The sequence below is a fragment of the Salmo trutta genome, chromosome 35 (genome assembly GCF_901001165.1).
Source record: "Salmo trutta chromosome 35, fSalTru1.1, whole genome shotgun sequence".
NCBI classification, from domain to species: domain Eukaryota; kingdom Metazoa; phylum Chordata; class Actinopteri; order Salmoniformes; family Salmonidae; genus Salmo; species Salmo trutta.
In genome coordinates, this window is record NC_042991.1 from 5363700 (window position 1) to 5377280 (window position 13581).

Here is a 13581-nt window from a genome sequence, read left to right on the forward strand (position 1 = left end):
TGTAGGCTGTATATTATGAACAATGTCTTGGACAAAGGTGTGAGAGGAGCCTGAGTTCACACACGCTGAGCTGTGTGTGAGAGAGAGCGCGTTGCCAGACTGCAATCCACGCACGCACATACACCACGGCAGCTGCAATCTAGCTCAGAGGCAGAGAGGAGGGGGTAGCAACGACACACACACACACACACACACACACACACACACACACACACACACACACACACACACACACACACACACACACACACACACACACACACACGCTGCAACCACAGTGATGGAAACAGAAGCATTGCGGGACTAGCTGCGGTTGCTGCAGCGAAGCTCTTTGGAAGAAACAAACTTCGGGAGAGAAACGGAACTTCCTCCCCCGGTGAATCACGTGAGTCACCCAGAGCGTTGTTACCGGCTCACTGTCTGTCTGTTGGTATGTACAGGGGAAACTCTGCATTGCCGCAGGTGACGCTCACCTAAAGCTCTCTCGTCGACTGGATTCAGAGAGAGGAGAGAGTCCAGAGCAGTACAAGGTGTTCCGAAAGCGGCAACTGAACAACTGTGGCATTTTAATGCGCAGCAAACCGGATGCTATCTCTCTCACGTCCACCTGGAGATTTGCTGCATTCGCGGTGATATGAGCGTGACTACCGGACGCTGAGCAGCGGAATCCCTCATTGCTCTCTTTCTTTCTCTCTATCGCTCTCTCTCTCTCTCTTTTCTTTCAATCTCTCCCTCTCTCTCTTTCTTTGCTGGTTCACTACACAGGCTACCCGTCAGTTAGCCGTTTCAGCACCTGGAACCAGTACAATGGAGCGGCTCAGATTCAGCACCTTGGACAGCGCAGGACTTCTGCTACGTTTGTTCGGTAAGCGACGACTGTCTGTGTGTGTGTGTGTGTGTGTGTGTGTGTGTGTGTGTGTGTGTGTGTGTGTGTGTGTGTGTGTGTGTGTGTGTGTGTGTGTGTGTGTGTGTGTGTGTGTGTGTGTGTGTGCGTGCGTGCGTGCGTGCGTGCGTGCGTTGCATACGATATTTTGGTCGTGACTGCACAAAGCAGCCTGCGTGTCTGGCTGTCTTTGTGTGTGTGTGTGTGTGCGTGTGTGTGCGTGTGTGCGTGTGCGTGTGTGTGTGGGAGGGAGAGAGAGAAAGAGAGAGAGAGAGACACATTCCTGTTCAGTGTGTGCGTAGTAGCACAGCCCCTACCTGTATTCAACGTCAGCGCAGTGAAAAGCTCATTGTGAGAAAAAGACTAAAACGCAAGTCATTATTATAACATAGTGTATTAGGCTCACCGGTATGGACATCTCTATGTCCTGCCCATTTTTCTAGCTTAGGCATGCAGTGAGATTTAAGCTGTATACTACACCCGTGTCGTGTAGCTGGGTATTGTTACATCTAAGTGGGCAGCTGTACTCCAGCGAAGCTATAGGTCCTCGTTCATTGCTCCCAACAGTTTTCTTCTGGGAGACAAGAAGCCCCTTTGAGTCGAATCTTTGAGTCTTCGGGCTGCCTGGTTTTGCTGATCATGCATGTTGCAGGGCATGCACTCCAGTCTGTAAGAGACAGTAAAACACATTCCTGTGAACCATCTTTCATTGTACTATTGCCTACAGATTCTATTTTATTCTATTCCTTCTGCAGACCTCACGTGTTTTAAGCATATTCATTGCAATATCGATGACGCAACCAAAAAAAAAAACCGTAAACTGTCACGTATTTGCCACTCTATCACCACTGTTCCTCTACACTGCCGACATGACCCTTACACAGTACCACCTCGTCCTCAGGGATCCTGGCCCGGTTGACCGTGACGGCTGAGCAGGAGGGAGAGAATCTCTCCGGTCTGTCCACCAACCCAGACAAAGACATCTTCGTGGTCCGGGAGAACGGGACCACCTGCCTCATGGTCGAGTTTGCTGTCCGCTTCACGGTCCCCTTCGACGTCCTCGCGATCAACGGGATAGACGTAAGTAACAACTCCGATATTTCATGGCTCTGTGTTCTTTTTTTTTTTACTTCGCACGTAAGGTGTTCAAGTCAAGAGTTTATATACAACTGCGTAGATAATACAGTTAGTTTAACGCTACTTTTCATGGCACTTACCCTTTGGACCGTATCCTCGCTATAATAGCCAAGTATACTGATGGGAATGTGTGGGTGGACACAGCCCGTCAAAACTTCCGTGGTCAACTTAGACTGACACATTTCTGTATGTGAGAATTGACTCTCATTTAGACACACATGGGGCACTCATGCCACGGTATTACGCGCGGTGGGCTGTGCGTAAAATTATGGATTTTGGAAAGCCGTATTGGTCGACTGTAGCAACAGCGTGCCAGTGTGAAACAAGTCCATATTATCGTCAAAGAAGACTAGTCTATCGAGAAACGCGTGTGATCATCACAATCAATCACACACTTCTGTTTTCTGCAGCTCATCACGGAGAATGCGTATCTGGCTCTGCCTCGCGGGGCAGACATTGAAGGGAAATGCGGGAGCCAGGACGCCGATATACACATCTCGTGGAAGGATAAGGCCTACACACTCCGCATCAACTTCGTCAAGGTTTGTCCCCTACTGTGAAACAGTCAGTAGGCAACCGTGTCTAATTACAATCACCCAAAATCATTTAGAGCGTTTATCCCACGTGGGATTCTTGTAAAAATGTGTTTAGATAACAACGCCTACACATTACATCCGTAATGTTCTTCTACTGGTGATGACCGTGTGTGTGTGTGTGTGTGTGTGTGTGTGTGTGTGTGTGTGTGTGTGTGTGTGTGGCAGGAAACCCGTGACAAGGGAGATGAGGTGTGGAAGATTAGCAAATTGCAGTTTGTTTATGACACCTCGGAGAAAACGCATTTCATCAACCCATACAACCGTGAGTAACATTTATATCCCACTCAGCATTTTCTGTGTATGTTTTGCGAAATGGTTTCGTTGAATAATTATTTCATATTTGCACTAAACGTGTGCAATAAAGAAAGGCAATTCACATGCGTCTTAGGCCTTTGGATATTTCGGAGATTTTTTTATATATTTTTTTCTTCTACAAAACATTATTCTTATTATTATAATTATTATTATGATGTTCCTGTTTTATGTTTTTTTTTCGTAACTTTTGATTTCTTTCAGTAATTCCGATTAGACATATGATGAGCTAATGTTGAAATTCCCGTAGCCTACCCCAACAGCACAGTTTTTTGGATTCAGTATTAATCCACATTTTAAAACTCATGACGGGACAGGCAGAAGTTGAACACGGAATTATTGAAAGAAAACGGTGACTTTTTTGCTGGATATAAAGCCCGTCTTTTCTGGATACGCTATTGGTGTGCATCTGCCGCAGTGGCCGTTTTACGCGTGTGTAGAAACAAAGTGATTCCTATAGCCCTTATACGTTTTATACTTAGAAGTTGTTACATTTCGATATTTGTTCCAAATTATTTCATAAATATTAATATGAATACTCTATTATTCCAAATGTATTTCAATATTTTGTAGCCTTTATTTTACTTATTTATATAAATGTTGTGTTTTTGTGTTTCTCTGTATGAAATGCATGCATGCTTGTGTGTGCATGTGTAGATGTGCGTGTGCGTGCGTTCGGGATTGCCTGTTTGTGTCCGCGCGTCTGTCTGTCTGGCTAGCTGTGTGTCTCACTTTGTCAGTCTTGTGGGAGTTTCTGTGCTCTTCTTTTTAGACCTACCTACTCATATAGTATGTTTCCTCACGTACTGCATCCTCCTATCCCATCTCTCCATCTAGCTGGGAAGCACACAGCCAGCTCCCACGGTCTGTCAGCGTTAGTGACCCCCGCTGGCCGCTCGTATGTCTGCGAGGCTAAGCAGACACTCACCCTCATCTCCAGTGACCACCAAAAGGGAGTGACTGTCGCCATGAGTGACATTCAGATCCAGCCCTTCGACATCAACTCAGACTTCATGTTCAGTGAAGGTACATGATCTATCCATGACATCATACCAGCCCTGTTCAGTGAAGTTACATGATCTATCCATGACATCATACCAGCCATGTTCAGTGAAGGTACATGATCTATCCATGACATCATACCAGCCATGTTCAGTGAAGGTACATGATCTATCCATGACATCATACCAGCCCTGTTCAGTGAAGGTACATGATCTATCCATGACATCATACCAGCCATGTTCAGTGAAGGTACATGATCTATCCATGACATCATACCAGCCATGTTCAGTGAAGGTACATGATCTATCCATGACATCATACCAGCCATGTTCAGTGAAGGTACATGATCTATCCATGACATCATACCAGCCATGTTCAGTGAAGGTACATGATCTATCCATGACATCATACCAGCCATGTTCAGTGAAGGTACAGCACAACAGCCTATGGTAGTACTCCTCTCATGGCAAATGTTGCAAAATCAGCAAATGTCCCACCCATGTCAAATGTGCAGCCCAGTATAATAAAGGTTGTCACCTTGAGGAGAGATATGACACTAGTGAGGATGATGATGATGATAATGAGAGATTACCGTGCAGTAGTATTGGAGAACTTATCTCACAACCCCTACAAACTGCATTCCCCCCCCCTTCCTCGCCCTCTCCCTCACCCTCCTTCTCTCTCTCTCTCTCTGGGGGGGCTGGTTGCTGCAGTTTGAAGAGCATGGCTGCAGAGGGAGGGAGGGAGGGAGGGAGGGAGGAAGAGAGAGAAGAGAGAGATAGATAGAGGGGAAAGAGAGAGAGGTCATTAGGACTTTATGGCTGTAGTTATAGCCCTGTCCTCAATGCAGACTTTATGACTATAGTTAGATATATACTGTCAGTCACTGTGTCCTCTAAGGGCTATCACTCTTCTCTCTCTGGACTGCAGTAAACTAGACTGCGTTTTGCTACAGTGCCCTTCAACTATAGTGTTTATTAACCCTTGATATACAGTGGCCTTTCATCTGGTACATACTGTATTAACCTTTAAAGCCACATTCTGGGAAATCTGCAAACCACCAGAGTAGGCCACCATTGAAAACATAAACAATGAAGAAAATACATCCCATGATCCAGGACATCAGAAGGCTATAGAACATGTAAACAGTACTACATATTGCTTACCTTATATGAGCTTAACTAGTTAAAGGCCCTGACTTTTGCCCTTAAATATGACACTTTCTAATTTAGAGACCAGTGAGACTGTTTCTGGGACATTTTGACCTCATATTATTATGTGTTGACCTTTGATCTAATACTAATCAGTGAGGTCATGTTAAGGCTCTCTCACATAGAGGAGAATCTTCTCACTGTGGACATGGGTCTAACTCTCTCACATAGAGGAGAATCTTCTCACTGTGGACATGGGTCTAACTCTCTCACATAGAGGATAATCTTCTCACTGTGGACATGGGTCTAACTCTCTCACATAGAGGATAATCTTCTCACTGTGGACATGGGTCTAACTCTCTCACATAGAGGAGAATCTTCTCACTGTGGACATGGGTCTAACTCTCTCACATAGAGGAGAATCTTCTCACTGTGGACATGGGTCTAACTCTCTCACATAGAGGAGAATCTTCTCACTGTGGACATGGGTCTAACTCTCTCACATAGAGGAGACTCTTCTCACTGTGGACATGGGAAATACTAAAGGGACCTGACTGACCAGTGAATTCATTTTGAATTTCCTTATTGGTTAAAGTTAGGTTAGTGTAACGGTTAGAGTTTAGGGTTAAGGTTAGGATTAGGTTTGCAGGCCAATCATGTAGCTTTAGTTGCAAACCCACACACACACCCACACACCCACACACACACACACACACACACACACACACACACACACACACACACACACACACACACACACACACACACACACACACACACACACACACACACACACACACACACACACACACACACACACACACACACACACACACACACAACACACAGTTCTATTCCCACATTCATGTATTCTGTGTGTGTGTGTTTCACCCTGCAGCCTATAAGTGCATCACGGACCAGCGGGAACAGCTGGAGGAGACTCTTCCACTGATCCTGGGTTTCATCCTGGGCCTCATCATCGTCATCACGCTGTCAGTCTACCACTTCCACCTCAAACTGACCGCTGTCACCCAGCCACAGCTGCCCCGCGACCGGTCCATGTACAAGAACATGTAAGGAACTGGACATTAAAACAAACACTATATGACAACTCTCCATGGTCAAGGATAGTACAGTAGAACAACACTCCAAGGCTCCCCATGTTCAAGAGCATCTAAGGAATCAAACATTAGATCAACATCAACACAATGACTCTCCATGTACAAGGTAATGGGACATTGAAACAAGCACAACATGTTGTTCAAGACATCTAAGGAATGAGACATTACAAATCACTACGACTCTCCATGTTCAAGGATATAGGACATTAAAAACAAGACGACATGACTACTCTCCATTCAAGGATATAAAAAAAGGTACTAGACTACGATTATAACCACAACGCTCCTGCCTCTCCAAAGTCAAACCAATGTGACTTCCCCTGCTCTGAACTCCCCATATATTGGAGAGTAGGCCATAACTTTATGGAGGCCTAACTTGCGATATGGCTAACTTGAGATACCCCTGTGTGTTCTGTTGTTTATATGTCCAGAAATCGCTGTTTTGTCGAGAAGCCTGCGCTTTTGTCGTCACCTCCCCCCCCCCCCCCCCCCCCCCCCCCTCCATCACTTGTCTCTGTCTTTTCTGTAAACGCGCTGCAAAAGAAACCTCGCGGGTAGCAGGTCCAGAGTTGATGTTCAGCTGAAGTTTTTACTTTCCTAACTAACTCCAGTTTTTACTTTTTGTTTTAGAATGCAATCATCGTGGTGAAAGTGGACAGTGTTGTGGTGTGTGTGTACACTGTGCAGGTGTCTCAATGAACTTCAGAAATCATGAAAAATAAATCATTACAGTAATACTTTACTTTGGTATGACGGATCGTTTTCCAGATCTGACTTTATGGAATTATATCAAGAAAAAAAAATGAAACGTAAGTAAAACAAAGGAAAACATGGTCTGTAAAAACGTGCCCCCCCCCCCAAAAAAAAAATATTTAATACATTTATCTCATATCAGAATGTCAGAAGAAGAACGTTTATCATTGTGAAAGAAATGTGCAAAGATATTTAAGATTTAAAAAGAATAAATGTACACTATTTTCAGAAAGACTACGCATAGAAAACTATGCTGTTGCTACTTTAATGTTCACTGAAATAAATTTTACAGGAGACATCCTAAGCCTGTGTAAGCCTGTTTTTCCTGTTTTTTTTGTGTATGCTCACTATCAAACTTGTCTACTACCTTTAGACAGCTTTCATTCGCTCAGATTGTCGGATAGGCATTGTAAAATACATTTCAGTAGCCGGTTTTTCAGATACTGCAGTTGCCAAATGTTTCGGAACATGAGAACAAAACATACAACATTGTCGCTCTGAATGGACTTAAAAACTGAAAGAGATGGGGGGGGGTAACATTCATCATACCTATCAAAGTCTTAACCATGAGTCCTCCACGGGAGCGGCTGAGAGCTGCGACTGAACCTGGGTGATCGATGCTCCTGTCCGGCATGGCGTGGCCGAGGTGTCGAGGCGGAGATGGAGTATCGATCTCGTCGTTTGACACTGGGCCGTCAGAGGAAACGCGATATGAGCAAGTCCAATTGAAAATAAATGGAGCATGCATGACATCCACAACTCTTTGTTTGAACACCACAGACATCATTAATCATATCGCCTTTAACAATTTTTTTTGTCTACTTCTAATGCCTCTTAAGGGGAAAGTAATCAAAAAGTAACTGAAAGTAATCAAATTACTTCACTGAGTTTGGGTAAGCCAAACAATTGCATTACCTGTCTTCCAAAAATTGCATTACCTGTCTTCCTTTTAAGGTTTCTTACCATGAAAGAGGATTTTTATTATCCTGGGTCAAACCATAGAGAATGATAGAGGCCTTTAGTGGCCAAAAGGCTGTTTTAGCATGGGCAGCAACATTGAGGGCTTCCACCATGCTTCCACCATTTTAAAGTAGTCAAAGTAGTCAACTAGGTGGGGATTCCTATGGGTTGTAGCCTCAATGGCGCTGCCCATGCTGTCACAGATGCTATAATGACACAGACATAAAGATGAGTCCTCTATCTATTTCTATGGGTCAAACCAAATCAATATCCTATTATAGTTTCCTTCCACACAGGAACAGAGCTAAGAGGGGAAAAAAGCATTGGCCTCCTATATTGTCTAGTCATGTGATGCGTGTATCTATCTATTAGTCCTCTAGTCGTTTCAGCTAAAGAGGCAAGGCTATTTTGGAGTCACACCAGTGTCCGCTGAAGTGCCCCGCCAAACATTAGTACGTTATTATCTATGTTTAGGGGGATATTCAATTAAAACCCATGGTTTGGTATTTGGTATCAGGGATGGGCAAAACCATAATTATTGGTCATCTGTAATGTTATGTGGACAAGGTGGGATATAGCTTAAACAACAAGCAACTAGCGGCAATGGGAGATATCAGCACCATGGACAGCAGTGAACTGGGAACCTCACCATCTGATGTTCAGAACCACAGGACAGTGGTCAGCGGTGGTCTCAAGTGCAGCTGCAACGCCACTAGCCACTGGGAAAAACCCATTTATTGGACAAGACCTAAACAGGAAGCAATAAGCCTGCAGGCAGACTCCTACACCAACATCCATATTTCAGTTCAAACCTACCTTTACAATTGTGAATTATAGGGATTACATGTGCACTTATTTGAAATTAATTGAACTATTCTTGATTCTTTGAACTATACATCAACATAGAAGAATGTGTATTTTGTATTCATTTACTCTGTAAATATCTGATCGTGGGTTTAAAGGCCCTCGGATTGACCCTGGGTTTGTACAGATAAGAGTGTGGAAAAACACATGCTACACTTGTCAATGTTTTAATGGGCTTTTTTAATTGAAACCAGCTTCACTGAGAACAAACATGCAATATCACTGTACAAGCAACACCACGGATAGTAGTACTCATGCAAGTCCCGAAACCAGCACTCACTCACTCACTCACACGCAAGCACACATGTTCATATTTACATCTCACAGTGAATGAAGGGTTAAAAACAAAATGGGGTTACACTTTCCGATTAGAACTGAGAATCAGATCGCGGCACAGTCCCAGTTTGTGTATGTATGGTTGTTTGTGTGTGTGTGTGTGTGTGTGTGTGCGCGCGTGCGCGTGCGTCTGTGTGCGTCTGTGTGTGTGTGTGCGTGTGCGTGTGTGTGTGTGTGCGTGCGCGCGTGCGCGTGTGTGTGTGTGAGAGAGATAAGGAACAGATGACAGCCAGGATGTGTGAGAGTAGAAAACCAGACCGTTTACCACTGTGTGTGTCAGACTGAGAAGCTCAGATATTGCTATAGGAGTCTTGTATGAGTGTCCACTGAATTTATAGGCGTGTCATGATGGGTAAAGAAAAATGTCTCTTTTTCAAATAAACTGATATCTTCTCCTATCTTTCCACTCAAACAGTGCTACGTGGGATTTGTAAAAATTACATTTTTATAAAGATGAATACATGATGGTGATGATGGATATGCTTGGGGTATTGCTTGTATGATATAACCAACATCACTGTTTGTCTGGCTGTTGATATTTATAAACGTAAAACAAAAAGAAAGGTCACACTACCAAAAAATAAACCTTCAATTCCAAAAAATAAATAAGTACTTTAAAACAGCATACAAAATACTGGCATTACCCTTTTTTCCACACTCAATGGAGGTTCTGTCCACAAATGTGGGATAATAAATATATTCATGTTCATTTTTGTAACGGTTAGGGGTTAAATTCTTAATGAAAAAATGGATTATTATTATAAACAGTAGGAAAGATCTTCGCAGAAACTCTGAATTCTATGTAGTACTGCCCATATCACAATGGTCACGACACAATAAAATACTGCAAATTATCAAAACTGTACAGAAAAACTTACATATTTCTCTAAAATACATTTTCACTGTTAGTGTGAGAAAAGAGAAGTGAATGTTTTATTCCACCAATAGAAGAAGTGATGTTTTATTCCACCAATAGGAGAACAGCCTGTCTTCTAGCCAGACTAAGACACATCCACACCGCTCCCACTCAGACACCACCAAATACTCGTCAACACCAAATGCTGCTTCCTGATTGCTCTGAGATCTACTGCTCATGTCTGGGGCGGTGGGCGTGTCTCATAGGTCCCTCAACGCGGCTGCCAGCCAGGCAGTGTCAGCTGATCACTGCACACTGTCTACGCTCTAGTCGATGGCTACTACAGTATAACTCTACAGGACTCACAGACAGTCTAGTAAGAGAGGAAACTGCACTGGGACGACCCACCCTACAGATCTCTACTGGTCTAACAGCCTAGTGAAGCCAAAGAGTACGAACCAAGAGGCTAGCATTTGTTAGCATTTGGCGCCCGGATAAGCAACAAGCCTGCCACAGAGTACTGAAGAAGAGACTCTTACAGTACAGTCCCCTATGCTCCAGTGTTGAACTTTATATAGTATTTTTCAAAATAGAAGATATCATGTTTCTCTTTAATCTTTTCTTTGTAAATAATTCCTCTAGCTAAACTACTTCTCGGTTACAGGTGTGAGTGTTTGTTTTAGTGGCGTAGTCTCTCAGGTCGTGTGGGTGTTTGTTTGGCAGGGTGTGTGGCGCCGCCCTGGTGGCGGGAGGTCAGGTCAGCGGTGGCGGTAGTGCCTCATTAGGGGGACGATGCAAGATGGGGGGCCCGAGAGCTTGAGGAAGGGGTGCTGGAGCAGCTCCTGGGCTGTGGCTCGCTGAGACGGCTCTCGAACCAACATCAGGTCGAGGAAGGCCCTCATAACAGATGATACCTGATGGAGAGAAAAAGGAACGCATGACCATTGATTTGATTTCGGGGAAAAACTGACATCAATAAACATCTCGGTAAATGTGCCAATTCAAATGAACCCTGCTGACCTTGTGTGACTCCTTTATCCGTGGGGGCAGGTTGTCTCGTATCCTCCTCATGGCCTGTAGAGGGGGTTCGTTAAAGTACGGGGGTTCCCCATCGATCATCTCTATCACCATGATGCCCAACGACCAGATATCCACCTAGCAGGCAGTGTGAATGGTGTTATCGTCTTTTTTTCACAGCTCACTTTCTATAAAACATTATGCAACGGGTGGGCCTAATCCTGAACGGTGATTGGTCTATTCCACAAGATACTACGACGTTAAAATGCCTATTTACTCTGTGCCATATGTCTGCGCAATCCACTGTCTCATCAGCCAAGCAAGGCCAGTTTTAAACATGATCTACACTATAAACAGCATCTAGACATGATCTCACATTTCTTCTCGACTAACATTTAGTTTTCAACAGCGGATATTTGTATAAACCTTGCTGTCTGTCTCTCCGACATTTGCAACATTGTTTCAATATTCAAATTCTATCTCCTGCTGTCCAATAGTAATGAACATGTCGGGAGTCGGGACGAGACAGACAGGCAGGCAGCGTTTCTCCACCAGTCTAAATCATGAATCAGCTGGCATCATTTTTATGGATATATACAAAGAAGTTTCAATTGAAAAAAAGATAAAATGAAACAAAGTGCAGCGAGTTTGCAGTCTTCACAGCTTCAGTTTGAAGTGATTGTCTTAGCTGTGCTGTTGGCTAGCTCCTCTGAACAACATCCTGACGAGAGAGCACATTTTCTATGCCAGGCTGTATCCAAATAAATGTCACCTGGAAAACAACTTAAACAAATGCAAATGCTACTGTTGTTATTATTTTTGACCTTTGACATGACTGTAAGTTAGCCGTAGTTGGCTAGCAAGCAAGCAAGGGATAAGAACGTTGCCAGTCAGTATGGCAATAGAACATTTAGAACAAACGACTGGGTACAGAACAAAAAGACTGAATGACTGGGTCGCGCTTTAGGCAACCGAACCCATAGAACGAATGACCAGCCGGCTTGGGTAGCAACCCCAGATTTGTGTCGGGGCAATATCTTGTGGAAGGATGAAATAGCGTGAATAAATTCATCAAAATAATATTTTTTATGAAAATATGTCAACCATTATTTGAATATGTTGGTAATCCACTGCATAAAATTGATAATGCCCTCGAAGCAGGTGTTCGGGGGATACAGTGCATTAGGAAAGTATTCCTTTTGTTACATTAAAGCCTTATTCTAAAATGTATTAAATACACATTTTTCCTGATCAATCGACACACAATACCCCATAATGTCCAAGCAAAAAACATTTTTTTATGTGAGAAAAAAACAAAAACTGAAATATCACATTTACATAAGTAAATGACCCTTTGCTATGAGACTCGAAATTGAGCTCAGGTGCATCCTGTTTCCATTGATCATCCTTTCTGCAACTTGATTGGAGTCCATCTGTGATAAGTTAAATTGATTGGACATGATTTAGAAAGGCACACACCTGTCTATATAATGTCCCACAGTTGACAGTGCATGTCAGAGCTAAAACCAAGCCATGAGGTTGAAGGAATTGTCTTGGCCAAGAACCCGAAGTGACAAAGGTGACCAAGAACCTGATGGTCACTCTTACAGAGCTCTAGAGTTCCTCTATTGAGATGGGAGAACCTTCCAGAAGGACAACCATCTCTGCAGCACTCCACCAATCAGGCCTTTACCGTAGAGTGGCCAGATGGAAGCCACTCCTCAGTAAAATGCACATGACAGCCCGCTTAGAGTTTGCCAAAAGGCACCTAAAGGACTCTCCGACCATGAGAAACACGATTCTCTGGTCTGATGAAACGAAGATCGAACTCTTTGGCCTGAATGCCAAGCGTCACGTCTGGAGGAAAGTATGGTGGTGGCAGCATCATGCTTGTGGGGATGTTTTTCAGTGGCAGGGACTGGGAGACTAGTCAGGATCGAGGGAAAACCTGCTCCAGAGCGCGCAGAACCTCAGACTGGGGGCGAAGGTTCACGTTCCAACAGGACAACGACCCTAAGCACACATCCAAGACAATGCAGGAGTGGCTTCGGGACAAGTCTCTGAATGACCTTGAGTGGCCCAGCCAGAGCCCGGACTGAAACCTGATCGAACATCTCTGGAGAGACCTGAGCTTGAGAGGATCTGCAGAGAAGAATGGGAGAAACTCCCCATATACAGGTGTGCCAAGCTTGTAGCGTCAAACCCAAGAAGACTCAAGGCTGTAATCGCTGGCGAAGGTGCTTCAACAAAGTACTGAGTAAATGGTCTGAATACTTATGTAAATGGAAACTGCTTCGCCCAAAACCGCAAGGCTTTCCAGAGGGTGGTGCGGTCTGCAGAATGCATCACCGGGGGCAAACTACTTGCCCTCCAGGACACCTACAGCACCCGATGTCACAGGAAGGCCAAAAAGATCAAGGACAACAACCACCCAAGCCACTGCCTGTTCACCCCACTATCATCCAGAAGGCGAGGTCAGTACAGGTGCATCAAAACTGGAACCGAGAGACTGAAAAACAGCTTCTATCTCAAGGCCATCAGACTGTTAAACAGCCATCACTAACACAGAGAGGCTGCTGCCTACATACAGACT

General features: G+C 44.1%; 2 protein-coding genes across 7 annotated transcripts in view; one reads left to right on the top strand and one right to left on the bottom strand.

The window, feature by feature from the left end:
* Positions 1-210: 210 nt before the first annotated feature.
* On the top strand, positions 211-7259 carry LOC115174485 (lysosome-associated membrane glycoprotein 5). Of its 2 annotated transcripts, XM_029733049.1 has the most exons (7): positions 211-385; positions 766-865; positions 1785-1963; positions 2431-2562; positions 2782-2878; positions 3766-3954; positions 5980-7259. In XM_029733049.1, exons 2-7 carry the CDS (start codon positions 808-810, stop codon positions 6156-6158), a joined length of 834 nt encoding a protein of 277 aa, XP_029588909.1. In that variant the 5' UTR covers positions 211-385; positions 766-807; the 3' UTR covers positions 6159-7259. The 2 variants fall into 2 exon arrangements, with proteins under 2 accessions (XP_029588909.1, XP_029588910.1); XM_029733050.1 differs by lacking the exon at positions 211-385 and having other exon boundaries at positions 399-865.
* Positions 7260-8940: 1681 nt separating this feature from the next.
* LOC115174486 (serine/threonine-protein kinase PAK 5) overlaps positions 8941-13581 on the bottom strand; it is a 126573-nt gene continuing 121932 nt past the window's right edge. For 4 of the 5 annotated variants that reach the window (XM_029733052.1, XM_029733053.1, XM_029733054.1 and 1 more), the window contains 2 exons: positions 10992-11126; positions 10730-10885 (listed from right to left, as the gene is read on the bottom strand). In XM_029733052.1, coding sequence (XP_029588912.1) covers positions 10730-10885; positions 10992-11126 — 291 coding nt within the window. Of the gene's footprint in view, positions 10886-10991; positions 11127-13581 lie in introns of all 5 variants that reach the window. The other variant, XM_029733051.1, reaches the window with a different exon arrangement.